Raw genomic sequence first — 15,607 nt, forward strand, 5'->3', positions numbered from 1 at the left:
AATGACTTGCTTGAATTTTCTAACCATTGCCATAGGGATGGTTCAACCATCCTTTTGATTGCCAACACCTTCCGACCGGCCATCTCCTTCGATCTACCATTCCTCCGCTCGCTGGCCGATCGCATTCTTCATGTATTATATGTACAGCACATTTGATTCAACCTGGGCTTCGATACACCCATCTGCTTGCCATCACCAATGGGGCTTCTCCCCTTCGCCCACACTTCAGGCACATGGAGTTGGAATTACGGGTCCATTCTATTTATCATCCATATAGAAAACCTTTTGAGGTAATACAGTTTCTCTAAGTTCAGTCCTTAAGCCCTCTAGCTTTCTCTTTTTTCGTCTTGTAGCCTTTTCGAAGCATTTCTTGATATGTATTCCAGGCCGCCTTAAATTTTCTACGAAGAATTTTGAAAATATGATGTTAGAGCAATAAGATAACCACACCCTCTTTTTGACATTTTGTCCCGTATTTTCTAGTGCTCCTGACACTATTTGAAAGAACGATGTTTTATATGTTGTAGGGCGGACCGTAATCACCAAGGGCGTAGCATTAGCGTGGTGTTGTGTAGAAATGACCGGGTGATATGCACAAGAGGTGCGTGTTGCGTGTGCATATTGCCGATAAGCTCGCCATGCGCCCGTATCGCAACCTGCGTATGACATAGTTCTTCACATTCGCTCCCCATAGCCCCCGACACTGCACGATGGGCTAAGATCTCATATGTTTCTTGCATCTCCAGCGAATCTTCTTTGCATAGACTAGTTTTCTTTGATCTCTTCCTTGAATGAGAGAGAGAGCCGCCTCGCCATGTTCCAATCTTTCACCGGTAACTCACGTCGTCCGAGGCAGGTCAACCTCAGCGGCCGTCCCAACAATCCCTTCGCTGCATTTCCAGGAAGCTCGCCTGGCCGCCAACCCCCCCATGCCTCCAACCCACAGAGTGCCGTTGCGATCGCACAACAAGAACGACTCCAGAGACAGCGGGACAGAGAGAAACAGAATGCCATCCGGGTCATCCAGCGAGTTTGGCGGGGCTCCTCCAGTAGGAAGGCAACCCACAGGCTATGGAGGTTGGAATGGGACCACAATGAGAGGACTATGACAGGTGCTATGGACTTAGGTACAGGGACCGAAACAGCAACGGATCAACGACTGTTTGCATCCCGCCGGCCTACCCCGTATGCTACTGCAGATGAGTGCTTGGCTCAGCTCCGGCTCCTGGTGCAGTTTGTTTCACCACGAAGACGTGAAGATGTTCTACGACTGGTATATTTTGTTGGAGCCTTTGAGCAGACGTTCCAAACTCTCCCTACGATTGCAACCGAAGGCGAATGGACGAAGCTTCTAAAACGGCTTGCTCAGACAATTATCAGTGTGTTGCATTCTGCATTAAAGCCCAGTGTGCCAACATCTGCAGTTGAACCTCTCCTTGGAGCTGTTGCATTCCTCGCAGGGCTGATTCCAAAACAGTTGGCAACAGTTGCAGACACTTATTATGAAACTATGTCATTCTTGACGACGAACATGTCGGATTTGCGCCTATCTAAGCATGACAAAGAGTCTGGTCAAGAGGGAATTGATCCCGAGAAACTAAAAATGACCGTACTCGCCCTTCTACGACCTATCACGTCGGAGACAATGTCCGCCTACGAATCATTTGCTTCCTCATACCTTACGATCTCTAATCTAGAGGCATATCTGGGAAAACTGGATGATTTGGCTGGTCAAATCAACTATAGGATGCTGGCATTAGCTGTATCAGCATGTTTAACCTCTGATGGACGTCACCCAAGCTTATTAGATGATACTCAGGCACGCACCTGGCTCCTTTCATACCTCATATTCTTCCAACAACATGCACTGGGCACTCAAGTTAACTCTCACGCCCCAGAGCTGGAGTTTGTGACAGTGGTATCAGAGCTGCTGACTCTAAATACGACTTATCTTATGCAAGGTCTAGAGGCGGAGGACTCGACCGACTTGGACTCGCCAAAAGGTGTGCGTCCTTTGCATCCCTTCATTATAGACCAGATCAATAGTCTAGTCAACCAGGGCAGTGTGACTGGATTACTTTCTCGCATTCGGTCATCTCGCCTTCCACAGAAAGAGCCCACGGCTGATGACTTGGAAGAATCACGAGAAGCCCGTGTTCTTGCCACGTATGCATTGAATCTGTTGCGAATATTCCCGCGGCGAAGCGATGACATTAGAATGTGGTTGTATTTAGGGTCAGCGCCATCTGGAGAACAGGTCTCGGGTCAGCCGGATGCTAAAATACCAGCCATCAAATACTTCTGGCAGGCCTCTCGATCAAGTCGGATTTTCCAAATCATCAGCAGCGACTCTACAAAAGTGCTTGCGCTATTGCAGCAGTCGAAGGAAATACCCACTCTTCCGCAGCACCAAAGAGATCAAGAGTGGACTACTATTCTTCTCTTTCTCGAGCTATACACTTTTGTTCTGAAAGTTATGGATGACGATGAATTTTTCTCAAACACATCTTCTTTTGTTTCTTCGGACAATGCCAAGGTTTCATGGACTAAAGAGAGCGCTTTACCGCTCAATGATGTCAAGGATATGACGGTGTTTCTCAAAAACCTTGCCTTCACCCTCTATTGGAATGCTGCAGATCTTAGTGAGCCGGAGCTCCAACCAACCGCCATGAATCTAAGTAGCTACTTCAACAGTATCACACAAGCCTCTGGACCCCCGGACCCGCTCCCGAGCACAAAGGACCTGGAAGCAAAAGGCCAAAATAATAATCTCCCAGGCGTAACGGGGATTCCCCTGGAATATTTCAAGGGACTTGTTACTGGACTTCTGCGGATGCTGCATGAGCGAGAGTAGGTTTATTTTGCCGCACATTGGCATTTGTGGCCGAAGAAGATCAATACTGACTTGATACAGTTCACGCCGCAAGTTCCTTCCTAAAGACCATTGGCTTATGACTAGCCGATTTGACATGGAGGGATTCATCACCAACGTCGTCGAGGAAGAAGAGAGAAGACACGAATTCCAAGCCCGAGCAGAGGATTCCGAAGATGGCGATTTTATCGATGATGATACAAACATCCCAACTGGCTTAGCAGGAGCTGGTCATGCCCAGCAGACCATTCGTCTTGAGTCTTTACGGCGGCACCAACAGCGCGTTGCTCGCCGGAGGATCCTGGCAAATATCGCCCCACGGCTCGAGATTCTCCGAAACATGCCGTTTTTCATACCCTTCGCTACCCGAGTGCAGATTTTCCGACAATTTATCTACCATGATCAGTACCGCCGTCGACAGGGCTTTGTTGACCCTGATTCATGGCGTGCATCCGTGGTACATACTACCATGGGCCAAGTGATCAATGGACATCCAGCCGCACAGGATGTTCTTGCCCGACACCAGGCAGAGATCCGCAGAGAACATGTCTTCGATGATGCGCTGTCACAGTTTTATCAACTTGGCGATGGTCTCAAGGAACCAATTCAGATTAGCTTCATTGATCGCTTTGGAACCATGGAGGCAGGTATCGATGGCGGTGGTGTGACGAAAGAATTTCTCACCAGTATCACTACGGAGGCTTTCAAGACCGAAGAAGGGTTTGGCATGTTTGCGGAGAATGACCAGCATCTGCTATATCCCAACCCGACAGCCGTTGAGCAGTGCAAAGAGCATCTTCGTAGAACCGGATTGAACGAGTCTAATGCAGACTGGACGGGGAATATTCGGGATCTTCTTCGCCGATATGAATTTCTGGGACGAGTCATTGGCAAATGTCTCTATGAGGGTATATTAGTTGATGTCAACTTTGCACCTTTCTTCCTTTTGAAATGGGCTTTGACTGGTGGGACTGGGTCTGCTATGAAAGAATCCTCCTATCGGGCCAACTTGAATGATCTAAAGGACCTAGATGCAGGGTTATACCAGGGTCTTGTGAGTAGCGTTGTCCCTCTCTGTCTGCACATGACATTCGTTCTTTTTCTTGCTGATCGCATTTCAATCGCTAGCTGCAACTGAAAAACTATTCTGGAGATGTGGAGGACTTCTCCTTGGATTTTACGGTTACTGATACCATCCCGATGCCGGATTCTGCGAATCGCACTGTCACAAAGGAGCTCCGTTATAATGGATCCAAGACTCCAGTCACGAACCAAAATCGCCTGGTCTACATCTCATATATTGCGCGGTACCGTCTACAAGTGCAACCTGCTATGCAGACCAACGCTTTCTTGCAAGGCCTGGGTCAGATTATTCAGCCTGCTTGGCTGTCTATGTTCAACCAGGCTGAATTGCAGACCCTGGTCAGCGGCGAGAAGGCAGACATTGATGTTGAGGATCTCCGACGTAACACACTGTATGGAGGGGTTTACACAATCGGCGATGACAATCAAGAACATCCAACCGTCAAGCTGTTCTGGGAAGTGCTGCATGAAATGACCAACGAAGAGCGACAGAAAGTGTTGCGGTTTGTCACCTCAACCCCTCGGGCTCCGTTGCTTGGATTCAGTCACCTCAACCCCCGATTTAGCATTCGCGATTCCAGCGAGGACCAGGAGCGCCTGCCGAGTACTAGTACCTGCGTCAATCTCCTTAAGCTGCCGCGTTATTCCAATGCAGAGACCCTTCGAACTAAATTGCTGTATGCGGTCAGCTCCGGAGCAGGGTTTGATCTAAGTTAGTGACATTGGCTATCTTTCTTTGCATTCTTTTTTTTGTCGTTTCAGCCCCGCCCCTGCCAGGACTTACATTATTTGTTGACATTGTACTTCTCTCTCTCCCTCTCACTATATCTCTTGTATGTACTCCCACAGGTTTCTTTTACTCGTGGTTCGTGTTGCATAGCATTATTGGCGTCGAGCAAATAGCGGACTGTTCATTGGTGCAGGAGATCCCCTCCCCTCGTGTTCCCACCCACGAGGGAGGAGGGTCTAAGCTAGGGGGCTTGTGTCTTTCTCTCTGCACTTAGCCCTTTTCAGATAGTCAAAAATTTCGATTCATCTTATTTGAACCTCTCCTGAATATATCACCCACTTTCAAGCTGCACCTCGGCTCATATTTGCATATCCTGGAAGTTTGTTATCTCATGGCTTATCGCCGGCTATCGACGCTATCAGTCCCATCTCCCGTGATCTACCCACCTCCACGTGACTGAAGCCCTCAAAGCGACACGCACCGCCTTCCTTTATGGGGATAGCGCGGCCCTCTTCACTTTCCTCTGAGTTTTCCAGAACGCCTTCTTCGCGGGTCACCTTTTTTTTTTTCTTCATCCCTCGAACTCTTAAAACACCTCTCTCTTTCTTAGGGAAGCCTTTGTTCCTTTCGACCTCTCATCGAAAGACTAAAAAAAAATCTTCAAAAAAAACCAGAAAAACCCCCGCGAAAAAAACCCTCTCAGTTATCTTATCTCATCCCCTCCCCATTGTGCGGTGTGTGGAAGATTTTCATTCAACCGCCGTCTCCTTCCACTTTTCCAGGTCAGTCGCGTCCCTCGAGTTCTTTACACCACCACCACCCCGTTTCTTCCGTCTCGGTTGTCTATCAGTGAATGCATCTCGTGTCAACCTCGGTGCGATCTTGGAAAGCCCTTTGTCTCTTCGTGGAGCCGCCGCCCTGCGCGGTATGGGCCACATCCCACATGCCCCTACAACACGCCTCCTTTTGCCCTCTCCATGCCTGCGCCATGTTTCTTGACAAAGGAAGTACATGTTTTGCAGTATACCCTTCTTGTCTTTCATTCTTCTGCCATTCCTCACAACGAAGACTCAATCTTGGAGGAATCACTGCTAACGCTTTGATAGTAAAGTCAGAAAAGAAAAATCCAAAATGTCTGCCGAAGCTGCGACCACCCCTACCGCCACTGACAACACTGTCAACGGCACCCCCGAGGCCAACGGTGCCGCGGACACCACTCCCGCTCCTGAAACCGCCGGCGAGGGTGCTGCCGCCGCCGCTAACGCTCAGCCCCACTCGGCTTCGCTCTATGTTGGCGAGCTCGACCCCTCTGTGACCGAGGCTATGCTCTATGAGCTCTTCTCTTCCATCGGCCAGGTCGCCTCCATCCGTGTCTGCCGCGATGCCGTCACCCGCCGCTCTCTCGGTTACGCCTACGTGAACTACAACAACACCGCTGACGGCGAGCGTGCCCTGGAGGACCTGAACTACACCCTCATCAAGGGCAAGCCTTGCCGTATCATGTGGTCCCAGCGTGACCCTGCCCTGCGCAAGACTGGCCAGGGTAACGTGTTCATCAAGAACCTCGACAACGCTATTGACAACAAGGCCCTGCACGACACCTTTGCCGCCTTCGGTAACATTTTGTCCTGCAAGGTTGCTCAGGATGAGTTCGGCAACTCCAAGGGTTACGGTTTCGTTCACTACGAGACTGCTGAGGCTGCCAACAATGCCATCAAGCACGTTAACGGCATGCTTCTGAATGACAAGAAGGTCTTCGTCGGCCACCACATCTCTAAGAAGGACCGCCAGAGCAAGTTCGAGGAGATGAAGGCCAACTTCACCAACATCTATGTTAAGAACCTGGATCACGAGATCCCTGACGAGGAGTTCCGCACCATGTTCGAGAAGTTTGGTGAGATCACCTCCGCCACCCTGAGCCATGACCAGGAGGGCAAGAGCCGTGGTTTCGGCTTCGTCAACTACTCTACCCATGAGAGCGCGCAGGCCGCCGTTGACGAGATGAATGAGAAGGACATCAAGGGCCAGAAGCTCTACGTTGGTCGTGCCCAGAAGAAGCACGAACGTGAGGAGGAGCTCCGAAAGCAGTACGAGGCCGCCCGTATGGAGAAGGCCTCCAAGTACCAGGGTGTCAACTTGTACGTCAAGAACCTGACCGATGACGTCGACGACGAGAAGCTGCGTGATCTTTTCAGCCCCTACGGCACCATTACCTCCGCTAAGGTGATGCGTGACTCTCTCTCCGACCGCAGCCCGTCCCCCGAGTCTGAGGAGAAGGAGGGTGAGAAGGAGCCCAAGGAGGAGGAGGTGAAGGAGGAGGCCAAGGAGGAGGCTAAGGAGACTAAGGAGGCTGAGAAGACTGAGGAGAAGACCAACGAAGAGACTAAGGAGGATGAGGAGAAGGAGGAGGGTGAGAAGTCAGAGAAGAAGCTTCTCGGCAAGAGCAAGGGCTTCGGTTTCGTTTGCTTCAGCAGCCCCGATGAGGCCTCCAAGGCTGTCACTGAGATGAACCAGCGCATGGTCAACGGCAAGCCCCTCTATGTCGCCCTTGCCCAGCGCAAGGATGTCCGCCGCAGCCAGCTTGAGGCCAGCATCCAGGCCCGTAACACCATTCGCCAGCAGCAGGCTGCTGCCGCCGCTGGTATGCCCCAGCCTTACATGCAGCCTGCCGTCTTCTACCCCCCGGCCAGCAGGGCTTCATCCCCGGTGGCCAGCGTGGCGGTATGCCCTTCCCTCCCCAGCCCGGCATGGTCATGGCTGGTATCCCCGGTGGACGCCCCGGCCAGTACCCCGGCCCCTTCCCCGGTCAGCAGGGTGGTCGTGGCATGGGCCCCAACCAGCAGATTCCCGCTAACTTCCAGGGCATGCCCATGGGCATGCAGGTTCCCGGTGGTATGCCCAACGGTATGGGCTACCCCATGCAGGGCCAGTTCGGCCGTGGTGCTGGTGGCCGTGGTCAGGTCCCTGGCATGCCTATGGGCCAGGGCATGCGCGGTGGTTTCCGTGGCGGTCCTCAGGGCCAGATGGGTCGCGGCCAGGGCCGCGGTCAGCCCGCCCCCGCCGGCCAACCCGGCCAGGCTGAGGCTACCCCCGCCAGCGGTATCAGCTCCCAGACTCTTACCAGCGCTCCCCCGGCTCAGCAGAAGCAGATGCTCGGTGAGGCCCTCTACCCCAAGATCCAGGCTCAGCAGCCCGAGCTCGCTGGCAAGATCACTGGTATGCTTCTGGAGATGGACAACACTGAGCTTCTTGGCCTGTAAGTTTTGATTTACCTCTTAATGTTTACCCTGTCACGCATGCTAATCGATTCTTATGTAGACTTGATGATGAAGAGGCTCTGCGTGCAAAGGTCGATGAGGCCCTCAGCGTTTATGATGAGTATATGAAGAACAAGGGTACCGAGGGTGAGGCGACTGGCGAGTCCAAGCCCAAGGAGGCCGCCAAGGAGGCTTCCTCGGAGGAGAACAAGTCTTAGATGACGTGTCTCTACAGTCGAACGCCTCCCAGACGATCGTGAATGGCAGCTGGTTTTATTCTCCGCGCCGCTCGGATATTCTTGGATGCACGTTTTGATGACAATTTCTTTTTCTGTTTCATTTTTCTTTTCACTATTTCTTTCTACCGTTGACCCTCCGAATCCTGATATCCCTCGGTTTGAAAAGTTCTTGTGTTAGGCAGTGTCAACCTTACTGGTGTTTAGTGAATGTGGCACGACTTTTGATTTCTCCTCTCCTGCCTCTCTAGTACGCTTCCTACCTGGAACTCCTGCTCCCCTTCCCCTGCCTGTATCGAGATGGGGCCAGTCTGTTGAGGGAGCAGCGCTGTGTTCAGGGGTCGGTAAAAGTCCTTTTTCTTGCTTTCTATCTTTCTACTTCGGGCGCTGGACGTGAGGTTTTTTCTATGATCAACCTTCTCTTTTGAGGTTATCGTTGTCGGGAGGGAGTTGTGACGTCTTTCTCTTCCTGTCCCTCAATTTCTGTTCTTCTTCTCTCCTTCGTATCTCTTTCTTTATTTCCTACGCGTGTAACATAGAGCTTCAGTCTTTCCTCGCGGATGGGCTACGAGCGCTGGTCCCCTTCGCTATGCTTAGGTTCATTAGCATAGTCCTATCAAGATAATGGGAAGGCTACGAGCCTGCTCTGATTTTTTGAAAATGCTTCCGATAACTATCATAGATCGGTTCTCTCTCATATCCGCATCCATTCATCATGTAAACCTTGTGCGGAGTAGAGAAACGTTTCTGGTCATTTGTATGCCAAATGTCGGGTTCTGCACCGCTGACTCAGCGTGGATGAACTCAGGCTCAACCCCATTTTCAACAACCGCCAGTGAGGTTGCAAGGCTCCGCGTCAAGTTGCATGAGGATCTAGAAATGATATCGAAATGACCTTTTCACCATGGATCGACCAGAATACTTACCCAAAACTTCTGAGATTGGTTCCTTGACTGCGCATTCGAATGAAGACAGCCAGTTTGTGGGCAGCTCTAGTGGTGTCTACTTTATCAATACCGTCAAGCGTGCTTTCTCGACCGGATTGGATGCATCAGGATCGCCTGAAACGGAGTTTCCCACCGCCGAAGATACCCTAGTTGGCGCAGAGGACTCTTCAAATCAGAAGCGTCGTCGGACCATCTCTTCCAGAGCAGACTCCACTGCGTCGCCTCTGGCGAGAGAAATTATCTCGCAATGGAGATACAACCCGGATATAGCCGCCTTCTTGGGTAGTGCACCTCCACAAGAGCTTGCAAAAGAACTCATGATGGCGTACTTCAAGGTTTGGCATCCTCTCTTTCCTTTCCTACATGGCCCCACCTTCTTGCAGGCCATGGAGAGCTCGTATTCCGCAGAAGCACCAAAGCCAACAGAAGAACACCGTAGCCTTGATCACCGGGACACATGCTGGACAGTCATTCTACAATGCGTCTTCAACCTTGGAAGCTTACTCTGCCCGGAAGTGGATTTCCCAGCACATTGTCGAATCCAGTCCCCTGCCAGCATGACATCCTTGCTTGACGGGTTTTCAACACGACATGATATTACATCACTGCAAGCGCTACTGGCTGTGCAGGTCTACTTAGTTGCAACAATGTCCTTGCGACTAGCATCTACATTCGGCGGATGCATTTTGCGCTCTATGCTCCATGCCGGATTGCACCGTTGCCCGTTTCGCTATACCCAGCTGTCATCCCATGACCGTCAATTGCGAAAACGGCTCTTTTGGTGCGCGTATGCCATTGACCGGTACTTAAGCCAAGCCCTCGGCTTGCCACTCGGCATTCAAGATTCGGATATTGACGTGTGTCTTCCTGCTGCGCCTGAAATGCACTCTGTGCGGCGTGGGAAGAATAAAAACACAAATGCGGAATTTGCTTTGCCCAAAACACCTATAATTGGCGACCATAACAGCAGAGCCCGACCAGAAAATGAACAGACAGACTCTGACACTTCGCAGATTCCCCAATCGAGGAATATGTCTGATCGTGATGGTTGGGAGGCGGATTATCGTAGGAGAGAACGTGTCTTAGCAAGCTATGTCCATTCTGGTACACTGACAGGCCGAGCGTTGGAGCTATTTCACAAATCGATTCTCGTCCGGTCTGTGCGTCGGAGCTCAGTGCTATTCCTGGTTACTGATGTCCACAAGTGGTGGAATAGTCTTCCATTGGATCTTCAAGGGAAATCGGTGGCAGCAGGAAATCTGCCATCGGCCGCCGATTTAGAAACCCCTTTTGATTACGGTCCCTTCTTCACTGTGCTATATCAGCACCTAATTCTTATCATCAATCGACCTTCACTGTCACTGGATCCCGCAACTGCAGAATTTTGTTCTGGACTGCAGACCTGCATTGGTGCTGCCAGGGCCATCATATCCGCGTTGGAGATGCAGGTGCAAAGTCAACAAGCATTGTTCTGGCCCGGGTTCTTATCAGCAGCCTGGATGTCAGGGCTTGTACTGGCTTTTGCCTGTCAGCTCAAGCAGTACGTTCTTGGCAAGGGGTTACAGTGAGTCTCGGTAATCTACGCAATTTCTCATGAATAGTCACTAATATCAGGGTAGAGAAATCAAAGCATGCTCAGAGTTCCTCGGCCGAATGTCCACCCAATGGGAGACTGCAAGGCAATGCCATATGGCACTATCTTTCCTATCGAATAAAATAAAGCAAATGGAAAACGAGTCAGATAGGACATCGAAGTCGCATGCTTATGCCCTGGGGTACGGAGAACTTGATACAGAGTCCATTAATATCCCGCAACTACGTGGAAATAAAGAAAGATGGTTCAGAATACCCCCGGATAATTATGGGGTAGATAAAGAGCCGGACAGTGCTAATCCACCGCTTGCGGAGCCGTCAGAGCTTCCACACGCATCTGGATTTGTAACCTTACCAAACTCTGAAGCCTATGAATCACGACCTGACTCGAACCAGATACATATGAGATCTTCCTCGATGTCAAATCTCAACGGTGAGGCTGTGCTAGGTGAAACTCCCGTGTCCGCCGAAATGGAATTTCAAAGTGCAGACGCCGATTATCTAGCTGGTGGCTCAAGCTTCGACCTGAACATGGTTGATTTACTACAAGGGGCGAATTTTGATTCACTATTTGACATGGTTGGGCAGCGATATCCTAGCTTTTAGATCTTTATCCCGAGGGCTAATGCTCAGTGATTGATCGGTGGTCATTCCTGGTCTATTAGTGACCGACCCGTCGGCATTGCCCTGTGGTTACCGGTATCCATGGACTGTTCATAATTATACTAGGCCAAAGAGTATCAGATATCTCAAAGTCTCTCAATTTGAATAAATATTTATGCAAGAATATCTGCTTTCCTAGTATGCTTTGTATCGACGAAAAAAAAAACTAAAATGCGAATCGATTTAAACGAAGGGGGCAAGTATGAGCTTGAACAAGTGATCGCGTATCTCAGTAACGTGCGTCCCTCCATAAATGCTTCCCGCCGATACCGCTTATGGCCAAGATACTTTGAGAAAGTCCCCAAAATCGACAACCCTCTCGCGTCAGATCATAGTAGTAAGTTTAGCAAGATTTAAAACTGATCTGCATCATGCAGTAATTCAATTTTCATCATAAATCACAATCTTTGATCCTAATGAGCACTGACAGTCCTTCCGCTTGACTTGGCCGCTTTCTGAGGGGAGTCTACGTTTTATCCAACTATACTCTACAGCCGGCCATCTTCTAGAGCAAAAATAGTGTATTTCTAGTATACTGTAGTAGGAAAAAGAATAAGGAGGAAATGTCTGATGGACTCGCAATCTAAACAACTTAGAAAAAAAAATCACAATAAAGAACCTGTGCTGAGCGTATCCACTCTATGGGTGGAAAGGCCTTGGTTTGCTGCTGATTATCTGCATTACATATTCAGGCTGAGAAGTCAGTGGACTGAGTAACCAGGAGACTCGAAATACCATGCCGACGAAGAATCAGCTCCGTTGAAGGGACGTCTCGAAAGATTATGTTCCGGTCGAATGGAAGTCCTTCTAAATGTGGTATGTAGTTTAACCAGCCTTTGACAATACCCTCGGCAGCCCCATAGATCCCTGCTACACTAGTGAACTTGCCAGGAACCTCAACAGACACATAGTTGGGGTGACAAGTGCACATTGGCTCTGTGCTGAGGCTGGCAGAACGGTCAACAATACAGGCTTTTAATCGCCGAAGGATGCGCTCATCGCTCAGATGGCGTTCACCGGGAAAAAAGCCGACATTCACCCAGTGCAGATCAGGCCTCTCGAAAATGAAGCTGGGATCCATGAGGAAAGAGCGGTTTTGCTTTGTGGCAATTTTGAATACTTTCGTGATCACTTGACAAGTCTGCTGGAATCGACTATGTGACGGTTGCTATTGGAAAATTATTTTTTGGACTAGGGAGAAGGCTATATAGACATCCATTGAATAATTTATATGGCTTTCATTGTCCACGAAGTCCATTCAAGATTCATTCATTGGATATTACGGTAATAGGATGCGCAACAGAGTCCTTGTGGTTCGTTGAGAACAAAACTCTCCCTTTTATTGTGCTTGAACTTTATTCCTTTATCTCAATTTTCATAGCATGCGTTGACTAGGGGAAACAAATGAGTCAACCGAGTAGTCATTGGGAGATATTCTTCTGTACATAACCGGCATGCTGGACATAGACGGCATGCCATTGTTTGATCTGTTTGTTTGAGAACGCTGATGATGACTTGAAAGTAATATTGAAAGAGATAATGTATCGTACTTCAAACTCAAGATCTGAAGTCCAAGTTGATGGATTCAATTTCCGCGCACACGGCGTCAGTCACTCCTTGCGTGTTCGATGTGCCCCCTAAATCTGGTGTCAGAATGCCTTTAGCACATACATTCTCCACACAACGCATCAGGGCAGCTGCTGCATTCTTCTCTCCAATCCAGGAGAGCATTTCTGCGGCCGACCAGAAAGTAGCAACAGGATTTGCGATTCCTTTGCCAGTGATGTCAAATGCACTGCCATGAACCGGCTCGAACAAGGAGGGATTCTTGCGGGTTGGGTCTAAGTTGCTTGAAGGGGCAACTCCAATGGACCCGGCCAATGCAGCGGCTAGATCAGACAAGATGTCCATATGTAGGTTGGTGCCGACAATCGTGTCAATGGACTCCGGTTTCATTACCATGCGAACGGTCATGGCGTCCACTAACATCTTATCCCAAGTGACGTCGGGGAAGTCTTTCGCGACGGAAGCGGCAACTTCATCCCATAGGACCATGCCATTCCGCATAGAATTGCTCTTAGTAACCACTGTGAGGAGCTTCCGGGGCCGTGACTGCGCGGTCTCGAAGGCAAAACGCATAATCCGCTCAATGCCGATCCGAGTAAACATGGCGACTTCTGTTGCAGCTTCCCACTGCTGGCCAATGTGTGAACGGCCTCCCTGGCCCGAATACTCTCCTTCGGAGTTCTCACGAACGAGCATCCAGTCGATGCCTTGAGTTGCGGTATTAAGTGGGCATTTTGTGCCTGGGAATGTTCTCACTGGTCGGACATTGGCATAAAGTTGCAGAGGGCCTCGGATAGCGAGCAGAAGACCCCAAAGTGAGATATGATCCGGCACATCTGAGCTGTTAGCCTCTATCCGATCATTTTCAAGACGGGTAAACCGTATAGTTTCTCTTACCTGGGGCGCCTACGGCGCCGAATATTCCGGCATCAAATTTACGAAGCGTATCAAGAGCATCTTCAGAAACATAGCGCCCAGTTTCCTTGTAGTATGCCGTTCCCCATGGAATATGTGTGAATTCTATCTGGAAAGTGCCGAGTGTCTTGGCCAGCTTCTCGACTACTTGAATGGCGGCGCGGACCACCTCGGGACCAATCCCATCACCGGGGATGGAAGCAATGCGGTATGAGGGAGCCATTTAGAGAGAGTGAAACGGAGCAGGAGAGATGATTCTGCCATCTCGAGCAGAGCAATCTTGCGTTTATGTACTACGTCCTGTTCATTTAACGTGGCTGCATCGGCGCCGCCTGATGGTTCTCGCGTTCGGCAGAACTTTCAGGCGAGGGGATTTCCCGCCCAGCCTCCACTTCCATCATACACATTCTTTTACATGTACCCAACCCGCACCGAACTAGACGCCGAAAATGAAGGAGAAAAAGCCATCGCGAATCACTGTGGCATGCAGTGCGTGTCGCTCACGAAAGCAAAAGGTAGGTCTGTCTTTGTCATAGGCCCCGAATCATACAGCTGACTTCGATTGAATCATGATCCAGTGTAGCGGAGAGAAGTAAGTTTCACATAGGGTTCCCTGCCACCCTTGTTTCAGGTTCCATTGTATTGATGCATAGCTTGATCATGAAACAGGCCAGTTTGTGAGCAATGTTTCGAATTCAACCGACCCTGTAAATGGCCAGAACAACTCAGACGGTATGCGGAAGGGCCATCCTGAAGCCGGTACATAATCGGTATGACGACTGACGACTTTGGCAGGGGTCCTGCAAAGGGCTATGTCGAGGCGTTAGAGCATCGCCTCCAAATCACTGAGAATGTACTTTTGACATTGCTCTCTCAAGTCTCCGAGACCCAGCTGGGGAACGTATTTCCTGAGAGGCTTGCATCTAAGCAAGAGAAGAGGACTGCCTATGCCCCCCTTGCAAGAATTGAGAAAAAGGGAATCGAAGATTGGTCTCAGTATCCGCTAGACACTGCACGCAATATCCGCATCTGGCAGCACGCCTGTACCGATCAGGGAACTCCCCCATCCCAGAGACGGCCCGCTGAGGCTGATTATTCTTCCCTCGCGGAGAGTCACCGAGGCATCAAAAGGAAGCTGCCGGATGAGTCAGGATACGCGACTGGTGCTATCCGAGCCCGACTTCCGCATTCGCGATCGCCTGAACATCATCTCGATCAGAGACCTGAAAGTTCCACTTCGATTTCTCATGGGTCGGCTTATGACTCGCAATTTCTTTCCTCAGAGAACCCATTTGAGGCTGAAAGGCCAAGAGGGGCTCTAGACGGAACATCTTGTGATGTTGCCAGTCTACAGGCTAGTATGATCACCCCTTTCGAAGAAGGTCTCCCGGCCCAGGCTGGCAGTTCTTGGAATGGCGCCCCTTCTCTTCACTTCCAACAGAGGTTTCTTTGGTGAAGAGACATCAAGCAGAAACTAGGATATCTTTTCCCAAAAAACGTGACGGCGCCAAGAGCCTCGCAGTCTCGGAATTACCCCGGTCAGCCGCCCCACGCCCCATGATTGATTTATCTATATGGCTTCCCCCGCAAAGGTACATATCGATTTGAGGCCGACAAACCCAATTATCGAAGAAATAAATATGGGTCCAGCTAGGTGGGAGAGCCCCACAGCGCGGGGGATATGGGGTCTCCAGGCTAGTGTCGTGAGCGGCATCCGAGGCACTCGACAGATTAAGTCGATTTTC

The 15,607-nt window shown here is 50.2% G+C and overlaps 7 protein-coding genes across 7 annotated transcripts; 5 read left to right on the forward strand and 2 right to left on the reverse strand.

Moving 5' to 3' along the window:
- Positions 1–814: 814 nt before the first annotated feature.
- On the forward strand, positions 815–4,672 carry N7462_007026 (HECT-type E3 ubiquitin-protein ligase; the record flags this gene model as incomplete). Its single annotated transcript, XM_057078744.1, has 3 exons — positions 815–2,850; positions 2,915–3,926; positions 4,001–4,672. 3 exons carry the CDS (start codon positions 815–817, stop codon positions 4,670–4,672), a joined length of 3,720 nt encoding a protein of 1,239 aa, XP_056931414.1.
- Positions 4,673–5,816: 1,144 nt separating this feature from the next.
- Positions 5,817–8,160, forward strand: pab1 (polyadenylate-binding protein; the record flags this gene model as incomplete). The annotated part of the gene is made up of 3 exons (XM_057078745.1): positions 5,817–7,326; positions 7,350–7,941; positions 8,004–8,160. The coding sequence occupies 3 exons, from the start codon at positions 5,817–5,819 to the stop codon at positions 8,158–8,160; spliced, it is 2,259 nt and encodes a 752-aa protein (XP_056931415.1).
- Positions 8,161–9,082: 922 nt separating this feature from the next.
- Positions 9,083–11,324, forward strand: N7462_007028 (transcription factor domain-containing protein; the record flags this gene model as incomplete). Its single annotated transcript, XM_057078746.1, has 2 exons — positions 9,083–10,689; positions 10,745–11,324. The coding sequence occupies 2 exons, from the start codon at positions 9,083–9,085 to the stop codon at positions 11,322–11,324; spliced, it is 2,187 nt and encodes a 728-aa protein (XP_056931416.1).
- A 745-nt stretch (positions 11,325–12,069) lies between these two features.
- Positions 12,070–12,462, reverse strand: N7462_007029 (uncharacterized protein; the record flags this gene model as incomplete). Its single annotated transcript, XM_057078747.1, has 1 exon — positions 12,070–12,462. The coding sequence occupies one exon, from the start codon at positions 12,460–12,462 to the stop codon at positions 12,070–12,072; it is 393 nt and encodes a 130-aa protein (XP_056931417.1).
- Positions 12,463–12,938: 476 nt separating this feature from the next.
- Positions 12,939–14,085, reverse strand: N7462_007030 (uncharacterized protein; the record flags this gene model as incomplete). Its single annotated transcript, XM_057078748.1, has 2 exons — positions 12,939–13,783; positions 13,845–14,085. The coding sequence occupies 2 exons, from the start codon at positions 14,083–14,085 to the stop codon at positions 12,939–12,941; spliced, it is 1,086 nt and encodes a 361-aa protein (XP_056931418.1).
- A 192-nt stretch (positions 14,086–14,277) lies between these two features.
- On the forward strand, positions 14,278–14,629 carry N7462_007031 (uncharacterized protein; the record flags this gene model as incomplete). The annotated part of the gene is made up of 2 exons (XM_057078749.1): positions 14,278–14,377; positions 14,532–14,629. The coding sequence occupies 2 exons, from the start codon at positions 14,278–14,280 to the stop codon at positions 14,627–14,629; spliced, it is 198 nt and encodes a 65-aa protein (XP_056931419.1).
- A 5-nt stretch (positions 14,630–14,634) lies between these two features.
- N7462_007032 (uncharacterized protein) lies at positions 14,635–15,318 on the forward strand (the record flags this gene model as incomplete). The annotated part of the gene is made up of 1 exon (XM_057078750.1): positions 14,635–15,318. The coding sequence occupies one exon, from the start codon at positions 14,635–14,637 to the stop codon at positions 15,316–15,318; it is 684 nt and encodes a 227-aa protein (XP_056931420.1).
- Positions 15,319–15,607: the final 289 nt, after the last annotated feature.

This window comes from Penicillium macrosclerotiorum (assembly GCF_028827735.1).
Source record: "Penicillium macrosclerotiorum strain IBT 26536 chromosome Unknown utg000007l_segment0_segment0, whole genome shotgun sequence".
In the NCBI taxonomy this organism is placed as follows: domain Eukaryota; kingdom Fungi; phylum Ascomycota; class Eurotiomycetes; order Eurotiales; family Aspergillaceae; genus Penicillium; species Penicillium macrosclerotiorum.